The sequence below is a fragment of the Microcaecilia unicolor genome, chromosome 7 (assembly GCF_901765095.1).
Source record: "Microcaecilia unicolor chromosome 7, aMicUni1.1, whole genome shotgun sequence".
In the NCBI taxonomy this organism is placed as follows: Eukaryota; Metazoa; Chordata; class Amphibia; order Gymnophiona; family Siphonopidae; genus Microcaecilia; species Microcaecilia unicolor.
The window spans coordinates 109,538,996-109,556,840 of record NC_044037.1 but is presented as its reverse complement, the minus strand read 5'-3'; the positions used below and the strand labels follow the sequence as shown (position 1 = coordinate 109,556,840).

The window sequence follows — 17,845 nt, the reverse complement described above, 5'->3', positions numbered from 1 at the left end:
AGAGAGTCTACAAACTCCACTACACTGCACAGCAAGTTATGCAAGTAGATGCTTATGTACCGTTTATAGGACTGAATGAGGGACACAAGCATAGAGCCTTGATAAACTTTCCTCCAAAAGACTCCAAAGTTCTAGCATCTCAGCCCAGGGACACCGAAGCAAGAGTCCTAGAACTCTTAGCTCTTTTAAAAGCGGATTCAACCACAACAGAATGGTGTAGCAGCTGTGGCTTCTCGAACGCAGCAGCTTTTTGGACTCTGTACTTATAGAGTCCGCCTTCCTAGGCACAGGCTGCACAGAAAGAGAGGTCTCTCAATTCCTCATCTGTGCTGCTCAAAGGATGCCATGCATGGGCACCGTCACAGCTTCCTTAGGGGAGGTGGGGGTCCTCGTAGTCAAAGACGTCCAACATTTCAGCCCTGGGCTTGTCCTCAACCTACAAATAAAAAAAAGATGACCCTAGCCGATTCCATTAAAAAACTGGCAAAGGAGAGCTCCTCTTTTGGAGCCTCTCCCCTTTCCTGAGGTAGGGAGGGGTCTGAAGAGAGACCAAGGGAGATCTCCTTTGAGAACTCGTCTGGTTCAACCTCAGATGCCCAAGAGATGTTGAGTCAGACTCAGCAAATTACTCCTCATGAATAGTCTCTTTGTGCCTCAGTCTACTGGACAAGTCCAGACTGAATGTATGCGCCAAGGGACAAATCCTTTCCCGGACACAGGGGGAGTTTCCTCTCCCGATGGGCTGGAGAGGAGCACTGCCTCTTGACGTCAGTACCAGGCGAGGCATCAGCATCAATGAATGGGTGACGGACAATGCACAGGCATCCAGGATTGGTTGGCATCGATGCCCTCAGGGCTTCAGCATCATGCTGAGTCAATACCTGCTCCAATTTCTCCTGCAAAAGGGCCTGGAAGTGCTCCTTGGGGGTAGGCATCAGTAAAGATGTAGCCGAGGTTGGTGCGGGAACATCCTGCAAAGAAGATGGAGCCAGCAGCGAGGAGACTAGCGCATCGGCACCAACTCCACAGAGGAGGAACGGGCCTCTCTGTGTCCATGCTTCTTGGGTACCGGCAGTGCCGACGACCCAGAGCTCCTGGCACTGTGTTTCAAGAGGGTCAAACATTCATGTTCTTTTGCCTTCGCTAGCTGAGCATCAGAATCCCTCAGTGCTGATAAGGACAATATCAAATCCTAGCGTGTCTTTGGTGTTGGGTCTGATGTTGCTTGGTTCGACAGGCTCCTAACAGGCTCCGATTTTGAGGCAGGGGGAGACCTCGAAGCCGGTATACCCCCCGTGTCCAATGCAGCACCACCAGTCATAGGGACCAATAGCCTCCAATGCCAATGAACCAGACTTAGAAGCACCAAAAGATTTCTCGCACTGGATCTCTCGACTCTTTTGGGTTATTTTCTGCATTTTACAACAGAGGAGACATTCAGAAGTGTTGTGGTGAGGCCCTAGACATGGCAAGCACCAACTGTAAGAACAAATGGCTTAATTTTCTTTTTTAATCAAAAAAGTACTCAACCAGGTGCTCAGGCCTAAATAGGCCGGAGCCATGAAAAAATAAAGGAACCTTAAACAAACCAAAAAGAAAACTCTTTAGAAATAAAAGGGAACAACTAAAGATGAAGAAATAAATCAGAAAAAGTCCAACACACTGAGGGGAAGGCTACAGAAAGCACAAAAAAATAAAGAAAAAAAACAAAACAAAACAAAAAACCTCGCTGAGCAGAGCCAAACAAGAAAACTGCTCTGTTCCACAGATGGAAATAAAAAGATTGCTGGTTCTGTGTGCTTACATCAAGTGAGAAGGTATCTAGTGAGAAGGTATCTGTGCATGCATGGTATGGTGCTGCTAAAAGTTTCACAAGGATCTAGAATGCTTCTGGTCTCAGTCAGATGATGTCACCCATATGTTGTCATACTGCTGTCCTGTTTGTCCTCAGAGATCACTACCACACAGTAGAGGCTAGAATAAACTGAATTCCCAGCTCTAGCATCAACAATAATTTAGTCTGGGGTTACACACTCTCCCTTAAGTGTTTCATCTTTAGTCCTGCCCTCTAGCACAGATTCTGCATATATAACTGAGATAAACCATGCTGTCTTCCCTGCAATTAATTCTAACCTTGATTCTGATATTAAATCTACGTAACTATCTCCCATAAGAGGATATTGGTGTGATGCACCCAGTGCGTATCATTCAGCCAATCTGTGCTGTGGTCCTCCTGCAGTAGCTTCTCGTAAGTATGCTTCAGGTAATACATGTCCTCTAAGTCGATACCACAGTTCCAGATGTCATAAAGAATGGTCATCTGCTCAAATTCACTACGTGCTTCAAAATGCGGCGTTGGTGGCAGTCCTTGCTTAGCCTGTGATCTCAGCAGCCTTGTTGACACTGTCTCTTCCTCTTGATGAAAGATTTCACCTGGCTCCACAGGAAGACCTGAAGCTACCTCTACTTCTTTCTCCCTGTCCCTATGCTTCTTCTTTTTTGACTTGTCTGACTTGGTCTTTACAGTCTTTGAAGACTCAACAGCAGTATCAGCGGCTGGTAGCAGCAAGTGAAGCTCCCCCACCTCCAGATCTGGTTTCACAGCAATGGCAGTAGAGCCAGAAACACACACCACCTCCTCAGGTGCTTCCCACACCTCCTGCGCCCGGTCAGTAAACAATTCTATGTGGAAGACATCCACAGGCTCCTCTGGCCTAGATGCCTTCCTCACAGAAGGCATGGGTTTTACTGCCATAGCATAACTGTGCTCCAAAAGGATTAAATTGCATCGACGCCGGTTCAGAATCTGCTCTTCAGTCTGATCTGAGGTTTCCATGCTCTCAGAATCCTCTTCCTTTAGTCTATCCTTGCTCTGATCCAGTGGCAGTGGTTGCTGGGAAAAGGTGGAGGTATTGGCAAGTTCCAGAAGAGAGGACGCACTCAGCTGTTCCTTTAAACTTAGTGGGTCTGGGCTTGGGGATTCCTCAGGGGTCAGACAGGACCCCATCATCTCAGAGCTTCGGAAGCGTGAACGTGAACGGTTTCGAACCCCAGGCATCTCTTCACCCCAAGCTTTCACCAAGGAGGCATGGTCAATGGGCAAGTTCCGAATGGTCCCCTGGAATGGTTTTGGACTCTCCTTCTGGATTTCAGACTTGGCAAGAAGTGGTGAGCTAGGCACCTCAGGGAAAGAGGAAAGAAGTGGGCTGGCATCAGCATCATCTAGAGGTTTTGAAAGGATCCTTGGGCTTTCCATGCCTGGAGGTGGTGAAGGTACAACAGTGTTGAGAATTTCTGTTGAAAAGGGTGTAGCAGGCATTGAGGCAGATGAAGATAAAGGTAGCAAGGATGCTTCAGGCTGGTTGGGGGATATGACCACAGGAGGCTCCAAAGCTTCATTTTTCATGTTAGCCAGATCCTCAAGTGGTTTATCAATAGCAGAGAGAGAGTGTGGAGGTGCAGGAGTAAAGGGGAAAAGGGATGGAACATCAACCAATTTCTCAGTTGTGTCATCTTCGAAGGCTGCAGAGAACGAAACAGTCTTTCGCCTCTTCTTGGGAGGTGGGACTGGAATTGAGGGGGAAGACAGAGGCTCTTCAAACTTTAGGGCAGGTAGCTCCTGAGAAACAGGCACAGTTGCTTCTACATTCTCCTCTTTCAGAGATGACTGACGTACAGCATTATCTACAAGATAAAAAAAAAAAAAGAGAAGGAAGCAGAAGTCAGAAATGTTAATGTTTTCATTAGCAGCAAAGCTCTCACCAGCTATCAGGGCAGACAACACATTTGAATGATAAATTGCCTACTTACAGCCTTTTCCATGGCAAAAAATAAAGTTTCTTATTTGTAAATTGGCGCTTTCAGACACCAGTCCTCAAAAAATGGATGATGTCATCTAATGACATGTCACAGGCAGTGTAAGCCAACCTTCAAAACTTTCAGGAATGTTCTCCTGTGTGTGTGTGTGTGTGTGTGGAGTTCTTATGTCAGCAGAGGGCAAAAGCTAGTATTTGAAGAAGTCAATTCCTAGAGGACGTGGACACGTTTTGTAAGGTCCAATTCTGCTGTCCTTGAACACCTGTTAAAGGCAAACAACTTCACTTTCTTCAAGGACAAGCATGATAGCAGTTCTCACATTTGAGAATCTCTACCCAAAGACTGCTTTTTTATACATAGAGAAAAAAAAACCCCAAAACAACAACAACACATGATGTCAAAAGGCAAAAATGGAACTAAGCACTGCTCAATATTTAGGCTTTGAGTGGTAGGGAGTTGAAACTGCAATGCAAAAACACGCTTGATTCTGTATTAGGGTTGGGAACACAATTTCTGAGAGGAGGCTGAACAGATAAGACTTGAGGAGGGGAGCCAGGCTATGAGGAGGACAATGAAGTTCTATGAGAATAAAATTGTCCTTGGTCCTCTCTGAAACTTCTGAAGAGTTCTTGCTGTTAAGGGTATGGGTGGATACTACTACTACTTATCATTTCTATAGCGTTACTAGATGTATGCAGCGCTGTATACTCAACAGAGATTACAATCTAATCAAGACAAACAGGGCAAATAAGGAAAACCAAGAAAGAACAGAGCCCTGAAATCTAAGAAAGGACAGTGTAAAAAGCAGTAGGTGGTGATCAACAGTGTCAAAAGCAGCAGATATATCGAGAAGGATGAGGACAGAATAGGCCTCTTTGGATCTGGCCAGGAACAGGTCATTGGAGACTTTAGCAAGGGCTGGTTTAGCTGAACGTAGACAGCAAAAGCCAGATTGAAGAGGATTAAGAATAGCTTGAGATGAAAGTAAGTCAAGACAATGGCAGTAAACAGAATGTTCAAGTATCTTACATAAGTATTGCCATACTGGGAAAGACCAAAGGTCCATCGAGCCCAGCATCCTGTTTCCAACAGTGGCCAATCCAGGTCACAGATACCCAGCAAGATCCCAAAAACGTACAAAACATTTTATACTGCTTATCCCAGAAATAGTGGATTTTCCCCAAGTCCATTTAATAACGGTCTATGGACTTTTCCTTTAGGAAGCCATCCAAACCTTTTTTAAACTCCGCTAAGCTAACCGCCTTTACCACATTCTCTGGCAACGAATTCCAGAGTTTAATTACAGGCTGAGTGAAGAAAAACTTTCTCCGATTCGTTTTAAATTTATTACATTGTAGCTTCATTGCATGCCCCCTAGTCCTTGTATTTTGGAAAGATTGAACAGACACTTCACATCTACCTGTTCAACTCCACTCATTATTTTATAGACCTCTATCATATCTCCTCTCAGCCGCCATTTCTCCAAGCTGAAAAGCCCTAGCCACTTTAGCCTTTCCTCATAGGGAAGTCGTCCCATCCCCTTTATCATTTTCGTCGCCCTTCTCTGCACCTTTTCTAATTCCACTATATCTTTTTTGAGATGCGGCGCCCACAATTGAACAAAATATTCAAGGTGCGGTCGCACCATGGAGCGATACAAAGGCATTATAACACCCTCATTTTTGTTTTCCATTCCTTTTCTAATAATACCTAACATTCTATTTGCTTTCTTAGCCACAGCAGCTGAGCAGAAGGTTTCAACATATCATCGACGACGACACCTAGATCCCTTTCTTGGTCCGTGACTCCTAACGAGGAACCTTGCATGACATAGCTATAATTTGGGTTCCTCTTTCCGACGTGAATCACTTTGCACTTGCTCACATTAAACATCATCTGCCATTTAGACACCAAGTCTCCCAGTCTCATGAGGTCCGCTTGTAATTTTTCACAATCCTCCCGCGATTTAACAACTTTGAATACTAGGTCATTTATAAATATGTTAAAAAGCAGCAGTCCCAGCACAGAGCCCTGGGGAACCCCACTAACTACCCTTCTCCATTGAGAATACTGACCATTTAACCCTACTCTGTTTTCTATCTTTTAACCAGTTTTTAATCCACAATAGAAGACTACCTCCTATCCCATGACTCTCCAATTTCCTCTGGAGTCTTTCATGAGGTACTTTGTCAAACGCTTTCTGAAAGCAAGGTTACTAAACTGTAGCAGGTATTCTCCGAGGACAGCAGGCTGATTGTTCTCACGATTGGGGTGACGTCCACAGCAGCCCCAGGATTGGAAGATCTTCCTAGCAACAGAAGTTTGCTAGCTCTCGCGTGTCTCGTGCGACCATCTTCCCACCCGTAGCGTGAACGTGCTCCCCAGTCCAGTGAAAAGCAAAAGATAAGGGAAGACACAACTCCAAAGGGGAGGTGGGCGGGTTTGTGAGAACAATCAGCCTGCTGTCCTCGGAGAATACCTGCTACAGGTTAGTAACCTCACTTTCTCCGAGGACAAGCAGGCTGCTTGTTCTCACGATTGGAGTATCCCTAGCCCCCAGGCTCACTCAAAACAACAAACATTGGTAAATTGGGCCTCGCAACGGCGAGGACATAACTGAGATTGACCTAAACAACTAACTAACTGAGAGTGCAGCCTGGAACAGAATAAAAATGGGCCTAGGGGGGTGGAGTTCTATTCTAAACCCCAAACAGATTCTGCAGCACCGACTGCCAGAACCGACTATCGCGTCGGGTATCCTGCTGTAGGTAGTAATGAGATGTGAATGTGTGGACAGATGACCACGTCGCAGCTCTGCAAATCTCTTCAATAGTGGCTGACTTCAAGTGGGCCACTGACGCTGCCATGGCTCTAACACCATGAGCTGTGACATGACCCTCAAGAGTCAGCCCGGCTTGGGCATAAGTGAAGGAAATGCAATCTGCTAGCCAATCCCAGCCCTTCCTGCCCCGGTGGCAAGGACTCGACCGCATTGGCGCTGAGAAGGGCGGAGAGTTCCTCTGCAAGTACCTGCTTGTGCTGGAAGCTGAAAGACTGAGCTCCCGGAGGGCAATTTGATGTGTTGAAATCAAATTGAGGGCGTATCCTAGCCGGACTATTTGAAGAACCCAACGGTCGGAGGTTACAAGAGGCCACCTTTGGTGAAAAAATTTTAACCTCCCCCCGACCGGCAGATCATCTGGCACAGACACTTTTATCTCGGCTATGCTTGCCTGCAGCCAGTCAAAAGCCCGTCCCTTGCTTTTGCTGGGGAGCTGCAGGGGCCTGAGGATGCGCACGCTGTTGATGGGAATGAGCGCGCTGGGGCTTGGCCTGAGCAGGCTGGCGAGAAGGTGGATTGTACCTACGCCTATTAGAAGCACAGGGAACATTCCTCCTTCCCCCATAAAAACATCTACCTGAAAAGGCAGATGCTGAAGGCGTCTGGTGGGACAGTTTGTCGAATGCGATGTCCCGCTGGTGGAGCTGTTCTACCACCTGTTTGATGCGCTCACCAAAAATGTTATCCCCCCGGCAAGAAGCATCCGCAATCCGCTGCTGGACTCTATTCTCCAGGTCAGAGGCACGCAGCCATGAGAGTCTGCGCATCACTATACCTTGAGCAGCGGCCCTGGACACAACATCAAAAGTGTTGTAAGCACCCCTGGACGGCAATTTTTGGCACGCCTTCAGCTGCCTGACCACCTCCTGAAAAGGCTTGGCCTGCTCCGACGGAAGCTTATCGACCAAGTCCGTCAGCCCCCGCACATTGTTCCGAAAGTGGATGCTCGTGTAGAGCTGGTAGGATTGGATCTTGGACATGAGCATGGCAGAATGATAGGCCTTCCTCCCAAAAGAGTCCAGAGTCCTAGACTCCCGCCCCGGGGCCGCCGAAGCATAATCTCTAGTACTCTTGACTTTCTTGAGAGCCAGATCCACAACTCCAGAGTCATGAGGCAACTGGGTCTTCATCAACTCCGGGTCCCCATGGATCCGATACTGGGACTCAATCTTTTTGGGAATCGTGGGGTTACATAATAGTTTCGTCCAGTTCACCATCAATGTCTGTTTCAGGACATTATGAAGGGGAACAGTGGACAACTCCTTAGGTGGCGAAGGATAGTCCAGGACCTCGAATATCTCAGCCCTGGGCTCATCCTCAGTAACCAGTGGGAAGGGAATGGCTGTAGACATTTCCCGGACAAATGACGAGAAAGACAGACTCTCGGGGGGAGAAAGCTTTCTCTCTGGCGAAGGAGTGGGATCAGAAGGAAGACCGCAAGACTCTTCGTCAGAGAAATATCTTGGGTCTTCCTCTGCCTCCCACGAGGCCTCACCTTCGGTATCAGACACCAGTTCACGAACTTCAAAGTCCGAAGCCGAGCCCATCTCGACGTCGAGAAACTAGGTCCCCGATGGCGATGCCGAGAAGAAGACTCCCGCACCGCCGGCAACGAAGCTCCCTCCAGCGACGTCGACGGGGAGTCAACCTGGGTGGCAGCAAGCAGTACCGGCGTCGCTGTCCTCACCACGGGTGGAGAGCCAACTGCCGCATCTCTCGACGGTACCGGCGGCGCAGGCACCGATGGTACCGGAGAAGATAAACGCAGCAGCCTTTCCAGGATCCCTGGAAGACTGGCCTTGAGGTGCTCGTCCAGAGTGGCTGTCGAGCAAGGCAGTGGGGCCAGTACCGGCGACGAAAGCAGAACCTGTCTGGGGCGCAGAGGCGGTACCGGGCTGTCCAGAGCAGAGCACATCGACACCTCCTGTATGGAGGGTGAGCGGTCCTCCCGGTGTCGACGCTTCGCGGGGACCGAATCCCTCGGTGTCCCGGAGCTCTCGGTACTGTGACGGGAAGGTGACCAATGGCGATGCTTTTTCACCTTCGCTCGAAGCATGCCAGCGGTACCTCCCGGTACCGAAGAGGACGACATGGAATCCAGACGTCTCCTCGGGGCCGGGTCCGAAGGTGGTCGGTCCCGGGGGGGGGGGGGGGGGGTCTGTACCGCAGGAGCCCTCGACGCGGGTGGAGACCCACTCGATGGCTCACTGCTACCAGCATAGGACCTCTGGATGTCGATGCATCCTCCGATGCAGACATCGATACCGGCGATGACCTTGGTACCGCTGGCTCCGCCGACGTCGAAGGACCGGACAAGGCTCCGAACAGAATGTTCCACTGAGCCAATCTTGCCACCTGAGTCCTCTTCTTGAGATGGAGGCACAGGTGTTAGGGCGATGACCAGCCCCGAGACACTGGAGAACAAAAAAGGCACAACAAAAACAAGAGCAAAAAACCTATACTACGAGAGGCAAAATAGACCCACTAATATTCTGGCAACAATTCTAAACAGACGAATGGACAACACCTACAGACTCGCCCCAATTTCTCTAAGAATGGGATAACAGATGCTGAACAATACTAGACAAGGAAAACAGTGGATACAAAAAAGGCCTCTCTCACGTGGTGTCTTCTGGAACAAGTTCTTTATTTACAACACAATTGTGTTGTAAATAAAAGGGTCGTTGTTTTAATTGTGTTGTAAATAAAGAACTTGTTCCAGAAGACACCACGTGAGAGAGGCCTTTTTTGTATCCACTGTTTTCCTTGCTACGTTGTTCTTTCGTGGAGAGAACACCTTCTGTGTGTGTTGGCGTGAACAATACTAGACAACATAGCACCACTTCAAACCAGAACCTCACATAGAAAAAACTCAATACCACGGTTTAATGAAGAATTGAAAGAACTAAAAACACAGGTCAGAAGACTAGAAAGAGCATGGAGCAAGAAAAAAGACAAACAAACACTCAAAGATTGGAAACAGCTACAAAGAAAATACAAATACACTATCAAACGAAAAGAACGTACTACAAAACCATAATAGGACTAAACTACAAGGATACACACAAACTCTTCTCACTGGTAAGCAAACTCCTAAATACCAGGGGCGTAGCCACGGGTGGGCCTGGGTGGGCCCAGGCCCACCCACTTTCCCTCCAGGCCCGCCCGCCCACCCCACATCCCTTGCATGTCAGTCCTGCCTTTTCTCCAGCCGCAACGGAAATTCTTGTCCTCCCCCGGTCCCTGCATGCTGCGGAGTAGTGATGACTTTTTCTGTTGGTCTCGCTGCTGTTGTCTGTGGACGTCGTTTGCACCATCGAGATGATGAACTCGATGCTGTTCGCCGAGCTGGCCGCTGCCTCCCCTCCCCCCTCTCCTGGCCGTTACCCTTGTGCTGCACCATGACCTGGGCTCCGACATCCACCTGCTGAAGACGCTGAACGTGAGCTTCTGCTGCTTCCTGGCCAAGGTGCACGAGTTGGAGCACCGCAACCGCCTCCTACAGAAGCAGCTGAGCAGCTGCTTCCGCACCTACTACCGGGAGCAGAGCTCGCAGACGGAGCCCAACCCCGGCACCCCCTCCTCCAGCCTGCCCAGCACCATCTGGAGCTACACTCACGTGCGGCGCACCGGAGACAGCCTGGAGACCATGCAAGGCCCCGGAGTCACCTGGACCACCTGGACGGAGTGGGCATCCAGATCGACACCATCACGCCCGAGATCTGGGTGCTCTACAACGTGCTGCCCAAAGTGAAGAGGGAGCGCGACGACTAACAAGAGGAAGTGAGTGGCCCAGGTTTGAATTGATTAGATGACACCAGTTGGAAGTGGGGGGACTGTTTTTTCCTGGTTTGCTTCTTGTCTGGAAGATAGAAAAAAGCAGGTATTGGTGGCAAACGAGGGAGATAATGTGGGTGTGCACCAAGCTTTCCTGGGGGGTAGGGTAGGGCAAGGCTGATAATGGGAAACAGATAAATTTCATTGCTCTGATTATATTGCAAGATCCATTATAGTGGCCTTATGTCTGGTCTGGTCAAGTTTAAGATATGGCATCATGTAATTGTATATTAAAATATTGTTTTTTTTCCATTAAGTATGTATGTGGTTTATTTTGATGTAGGTCAGCAGTTGGGCAGGCTTAGAAACCCATCAAGTGCATTCTAAGGCATTAGTTTGTAGTATTCTAAGAAACACTATTCAAACCTATATACATAGTGCCCACCCATATTAGCTCTGGGCCCACCCAAAATGTCAGGTCTGGCTACGCCACTGCTAAATACTACACCGGTTACCTCTAATAATATAGACACCCCATCCGCAACCAATCTTGCGAACTACTTCAATGAAAAAATCATAAAGCTCCGACTCATGATACCTACCATCCTTGAATGTATAGACCCAAAACCTGGGGAATGCCCAGCAGATTGATCATGGACCAACTTTGACAAAATATCGTTAGATGAAATCTCACAATGGCTCGAAAATACGCCAAGTCACAATGCAAATTAGACATTTGCCCTACTAGCCTAATAAGATCTGCCCCCAAACAATTCAAAAAAGACCTCACAAATCATGTAAACCACAGGCTTCAAAATGGTCTCTTTCCCACGGATAAAGGAAACATCTTACTCACTCCGCTGCCAAAAGATGCTAAGAAAAGCACAATGGACCTAACCAATTATCGCCCAGTAGCATCTATTCCGCTCATAACCAAACTCATGGAGGGCATAGTGACGAAACAACTCACTGAATACCTAAATAAACACTCAATTCTGCATGAGTCTCAATCAGGATTTCGGTCAAATCACAGCACCGAAACTGTACTAGTGTCCGCAATGAACTCATTCAAACAAGCAATTGCAACTGGTAACAATACACTCCTCCTACAATTCGATATATCCAGCGCCTTCGACATAGTTAATCATGGAATACTATTACATATACTAGAATACTTCGGTGTAGGAGGTACAGTTCTCAAATGGCTCAAAGGATTCCTGACCACAAGAGCATACCAAGTAACAACGAATGCAGACATATCACCCCCATGGATACCTGAATGTGGAGTTCCCCAAGGACCCCCCCTCTCTCCAACTCTCTTCAACCTAATGATGATACCTTTCGCCAAACTTCTAGCCAATCAAAACCTCAACCCCTACATATACGCAGATGATGTCACAATTTACAAACCGTTCAAACATGATCTAAACAAAATCACCAACAAGATCAACCAAAGCCTCCAAATCATGCACTCCTGGGCGGATGCATTCCAATTAAAACTCAACGCAGAAAAAACACAATGTCTTGTACTTACCTCACAACACAAACAAATATTCCACCATAACCACACCATACTGTTCTCTACCCGTCTCACAAAATCTGAAAATTCTTGGAGTTACCATTTATCGAAACCTCGCACTCGATGCCCACGTGAAGAACACGACGAAAAAGATGTTCCACTCCATGTGGAAACTCAAAAGAGTAAAACCTTTCTTCCCGAGACACATCTTCCGTACCCTGGTACAGTCAATAGTAATAAGTCATCTGGACTACTGCAACGCACTGTACGCTGGCTGCAAAGAACAGACCATCAAAAAAACTCCAAACAGCCCAGAATACCGCCGCCAGACTCATATTTGGAAAAACTAAATATGAAAGTGCAAAACCCCTAAGAGAGAAGCTTCACTGGCTCCCACTCAAGGAACGCATTGCGTTCAAGATCTGCACAATTGTATACAAAATCATTCACGCAGACGCCCCAATCTACATGCTAAACCTCGTAGACCTGCCTCCCAGAAACGCCAGATCAGCTCGCAAATTTCTCAATCTGCACTTTCCCAGCTGTAAAGGACTAAAATACAAGCTGATACACGCCACCACCTTCTCTTACATGAGCACACAGTTGTGGAATGCATTACCTACAGCCCTGAAAACTATTGACGAAATAACTAACTTTCGCAGATCTTTGAAGACACATCTCTTCAACAAGACCTACAAAAAGAGAATCCATAACCTTACAAATCTACCTACCAGATCACCCAGCTATTAAAGTCCACCTTCTATACTATCCTGCTTAATACCCTCCTTCTCATTACCCTTTCTTAATCTTTGTACATTATGAATTGTAACTGACATCCTGGAATGACTATGTCATAACAAAATTCTGTAAGCCACATTGAGCCTGCAAATAGGTGAGAAAATGAGGGATACAAATGCAATAAAGTTTTGTAAAAAGTGCTTAAGCTTTATTTACATTGCTCCAACCTGAGCTCTTTTGGGTGACATTACCCAATATGTGAGGACTGCTATCCTCATTGTCCTTCTATCCTTATCACCCCTTCTATTCTTTCCACCTTCCCTGGGCTCCATCTAAAAAGGACTATCTTCCTTACACTGTTACTGTATCAGCGCAAGTGAGAACCATAATGAGCAATGTCAGAGAATGACTGCACAAGTCGGCAGGAGTCAGATAAATCAGACACCGATTAAACCAGAAAGTGAGAATGCAAGAAACAGGCAAACATTAACATTTATTTGCCAGTTACATACAAATGTTCAGAATACTAGCATATACTTGCTGGTTATATATCTATGTTCTATACTGGAAATACGTGCATCTCTTAGAAAGTATGTATTTTAAAGGTGGCCACAGTTTAGGTTGAGCATACATTTATATGTGCAACTATAAAGCTAAGATACTTACCTGTAGCAGGTATTCTCCGAGAACAGCAGGCTGATTGTTCTCAAATGTGGGTTGACATCCGCGTCGGCCCAGGAATTGGCATTTTGCAAGCAAAATATAAAAAAAAGGTTTTGCCAGAGTTTTCTGGCGTGTGTAAAGCGCACCCTGCGCATGCGCAGACTGATTTCCCGCCCGTCGCGTGAACGCATTCCCTCAGTTAAATCAAAAAGCATAAAAAGAAGCAAATAACTCCAAAGGGGAGGTGGGCGGGTTTGTGAGAACAATCAGCCTGCTGTCCTCAGAGAAAGGGTATGATACATACCTGTAGCAGTTGTTCTCCGAGGACAGCAGGCTGATTGTTCTCACGACTGGGGTTGACGTCCGCGGCAGCCCCCACCAACCGGAAAAAGCTTCGCGGGACGGTCGGCACGCAGGGCACGCCCACCGCGCATGCGCGGCCGTCTTCCCGCCCGTGCGCGACCGCTCCCGCCAGTTGAATGACAAGCAATAAAGTATGAAACACAACTCCAAAGGGGAGGAGGGAGGGAAGGTGAGAACAATCAGCCTGCTGTCCTCGGAGAACAACTGCTACAGGTATGTATCATACCCTTTCTCCGAGGACAAGCAGGCTGCTTGTTCTCACGACTGGGGTATCCCTAGCTCTCAGGCTCACTCAAAACAATAACCCAGGTCAATTGAACCTCGCAACGGCGAGGGTACAACAGAAATTGACCTACGAAGAACAACTAACTGAGAGTGCAGCCTGACCAGAATAAATTCGGGTCCTGGAGGGTGGAGTTGGATTTACACCCCAAACAGATTCTGCAGCACCGACTGCCCGAACCGACTGTCGCGTCGGGTATCCTGCTGGAGGCAGTAATGAGATGTGAATGTGTGGACAGATGACCACGTCGCAGCCTTGCAGATCTCTTCAATAGTGGCTGACTTCAAGTGGGCCACCGACGCTGCCATGGCTCTGACACTATGAGCCGTGACATGACCCTCAAGAGTCAGCCCAGCCTGGGCGTAAGTGAAGGAAATGCAATCTGCTAGCCAATTAGAGATGGTGCGTTTCCCGACAGCGACCCCTAGCCTGTTAGGGTCGAAAGAAATAAACAATTGGGCGGACTGTCTGTGGGGCTGTGTCCGCTCCAAGTAGAAGGCCAATGCTCTCTTGCAGTCCAATGTGTGCAACTGACGTTCAGCAGGGCGGGTATGCGGCCTGGGGAAGAATGTTGGCAAGACAATTGACTGGTTAAGATGGAACTCCGACACCACCTTCGGCAGGAACTTTGGGTGAGTGCGGAGCACTACTCTGTTGTGATGAAATTTGGTATATGGAGCATGAGCTACTAGGGCTTGAAGCTCACTGACCCTACGAGCTGAAGTAACTGCCACCAGGAAAATGACCTTCCAGGTCAAGTACTTCAGATGGCAGGTATTCAGTGGCTCAAAAGGAGGTTTCATCAGCTGGGTGAGGACGACGTTGAGATCCCATGACACAGTAGGAGGCTTGATAGGGGGCTTTGACAAAAGCAAGCCTCTCATGAATCGAACGACTAAAGGCTCTCCAGAGATGGCTTTACCTTCCACACGATAATGGTAAGCACTAATCGCACTAAGGTGATTCCTTACTGAGTTGGTCTTGAGGCCAGACTCTGATAAGTGCAGAAGGTATTCAAGCAGGTTCTGTGCAGGGCAAGAACGAGGTTCTAGGGCCATGCTCTCACACCACACGACAAACCTCCTCCACTTGAAAAAGTAACTCTTTTTAGTGGAATCCTTCCTAGAGGCAAGCAAGACCCGGGAGACACCCTCAGACAGACCCAACGCAGTGAAGTCTACGCCCTCAACATCCAGGCCGTGAGAGCCAGAGACTGAAGGTTGGGGTGCAGCAACGCTCCGTCGTTCTGCGAAATGAGAGTCGGAAAACACTCCAATCTCCACGGTTCTTCGGAGGACAACTCCAGAAGAAGAGGGAACCAGATCTGACGGGGCCAAAAGGGCGCTATCAGAATCATGGTGCCGCGGTCTTGCTTGAGCTTCAGTAAGGTCTTCCCCACCAAAGGTATGGGAGGATAAGCATACAGGAGGCCGGTCCCCCAATGGAGGAGAAAGGCATCCGACGCTAGCCTGCCGTGTGCCTGAAGTCTGGAACAGAACAGAGGCAGCTTGTGGTTGGTCTGAGAGGCGAAAAGGTCCACCGAGGGGGTGCCCCACGCTCGGAAGATCTTGCGTACCACTCTGGCATGGAGCGACCACTCGTGCGGTTGCATGACTCTGCTCAGTCTGTCGGCCAGACTGTTGTTTACGCCTGCCAGGTATGTGGCTTGGAGGAGCATGCCGAACCGACACGCCCAACGCCACATCCCGACGGCCTCCTGGCACAGGGGGCGAGATCCGGTGCCCCCCTGCTTGTTGACGTAATACATTGCAACCTGATTGTCTGTCCGAGTTTGGATAATTTGACAGGACAGCCGATCTCTGAAAGCCTTCAGTGCGTTCCAGATCGCTCGGAGCTCCAGGAGGTTGATCTGCAGATCCTTTTCCTGGAGGGACCACAGACCCTGAGTGTGGAGCCCATCGACATGGGCTCCCCACCCCAGGCGAGATGCATCCGTCGTCAGCACTTTCGTGGGCTGCGGAACTTGGAATGGACGTCCCAGGGTCAAATTGGTCCGGATGGTCCACCAGAGCAGTGAAGTGCGACAACTGGTGGAGAGGCGGATGACATCTTCTAGATTCCCGGTGGCTTGGAACCACTGGGAAGCTAGGGTCCATTGAGCAGATCTCATGTGAAGACGAGCCATGGGAGTCACATGAACTGTGGAGGCCATATGACCCAGAAGTCTCAACATCTGCCGAGCTGTGATCTGCTGAGACGCTCTGGTCTGCGAAGCCAGGGCCAAGAGATTGGTGGCCCTCGCTTCGGGAAGGTAGGCCTGAGCCGTCTGGGAATTCAGCAGCGCTCCTATGAATTCCAGAGACTGAGTTGGCTGGAGATGGGACTTTGGGTAATTTATCACAAACCCCAGCAGCTCCAGAAGTTGAATAGTGCACTGCATGGACCGGAGGGCTCCTGCCTCCGAGGTGTTCTTGACCAGCCAATCGTCGAGATATGGGAACACGTGCACTCCCAGCTTGCGTAGGTAGGCCGCTACCACCACGAGGCACTTTGTAAACACTCGTGGGGCAGAGGCGAGCCCAAAGGGCAGCACACAATACTGAAAGTGCCGTGCGCCCAGGCGGAATCTGAGATACTGTCTGTGAGCTGGCAGTATCGGGATGTGAGTGTATGCGTCCTTTAAATCCAGGGAACATAGCCAATCGTTTTTCTGAATCATTGGCAGAAGGGTGCCCAAGGAAAGCATCCTGAACTTTTCTTTGACCAGGAATTTGTTCAGGCCTCTCAGGTCTAGGATGGGACGCATCCCCCCTGTTTTCTTTTCCACAAGGAAGTACCTGGAATAGAATCCCTGCCCTTCCTGCCCGGGTGGTACGGGCTCGACCGCATTGGCGCTGAGAAGGGCGGAGAGTTCCTCTGCAAGTACCTGCTTGTGATGGGAGCTGAAAGACTGAGCTCCTGGAGGACAATTTGGAGGCAGGGAGGCCAAATTCAGGGCGTATCCGCACCGCACTATTTGGAGAACCCACTGGTCGGAGGTTATGAGAGGCCACCTTTGGTGAAAAAATTTTAACCTCCCTCCGACCGGCAGATCGTCCGGTACGGACACTTGTAGGGCGGCTATGTTCCCGTGGATCCAGTCAAAAGCCCGTCCCCGGCTTTTGCTGTGGAGGCGCAGGGGGCTGCTTAGGCGCACGCTGTTGACGAGAACGAGCGCGCTGGGGCTGTCCCTGTGCCTGACGAGGCCTTCGGGCCGGCTGGTTGTACCTACGCTTTGCAAAAGAATAGGGTGCAGCCTGCCGTGCCCGGGAAAAACGCCCACCCGTGGGGGCGGGTGCTGAAGGCGCCCGGTGGGAGAGCTTGTCGAGAGCGGTTTCCCGCTGATGCAGTTGGTCCACCATCTGCTCGACCTTCTCACCGAAAATGTTATCCCCCCGGCAAGGGACGTCGGCCAGTCTCTGCTGGGTGCGGTTGTCCAGGTCAGAGGCACGCAGCCATGATAGCCTGCGCATCACTATACCTTGGGCCGCAGCACGAGATGCCACGTCACAGGTGTCAAAAATCCCCCTGGACAGGAACTTTCTGCACGCCTTCAGCTGCCTGACCACCTCCTGATAAGGCCTGGACTGCTCCGGCGGGAGCTTATCGACCAGGTCCGCCAGCTGTTGCACATTGGTCCGCATGTGGATGCTCATATAGAGCAGGTACGATTGGATGCGGGTCACGAGCATGGAGGACTGGTAGGCCTTCCTCCCAAATGAGTCCAGAGTGCGAGACTCCCGCCCCGGGGGCGCCGAGGCGGTATCCCTCGAACTCCGTGCCCTCTTGAGAGCAGAATCCACGACCGCTGAGTCATGGGGCAACTGGGGCCGCATGAGCTCTG

The 17,845-nt window shown here is 49.2% G+C and overlaps 1 protein-coding gene across 2 annotated transcripts in view; it reads right to left on the bottom strand.

Moving 5' to 3' along the window:
• Nucleotides 1–17,845, bottom strand: part of SETD1A (SET domain containing 1A, histone lysine methyltransferase) — a 355,902-nt gene that overhangs the window by 82,018 nt on the left and 256,039 nt on the right. For both annotated transcript variants that reach the window (XM_030208984.1, XM_030208985.1), the window contains exon 14: nucleotides 2,182–3,684. In XM_030208984.1, the coding sequence (XP_030064844.1) occupies nucleotides 2,182–3,684 (1,503 nt within the window). The remainder of the gene's footprint in view (nucleotides 1–2,181; nucleotides 3,685–17,845) is intronic.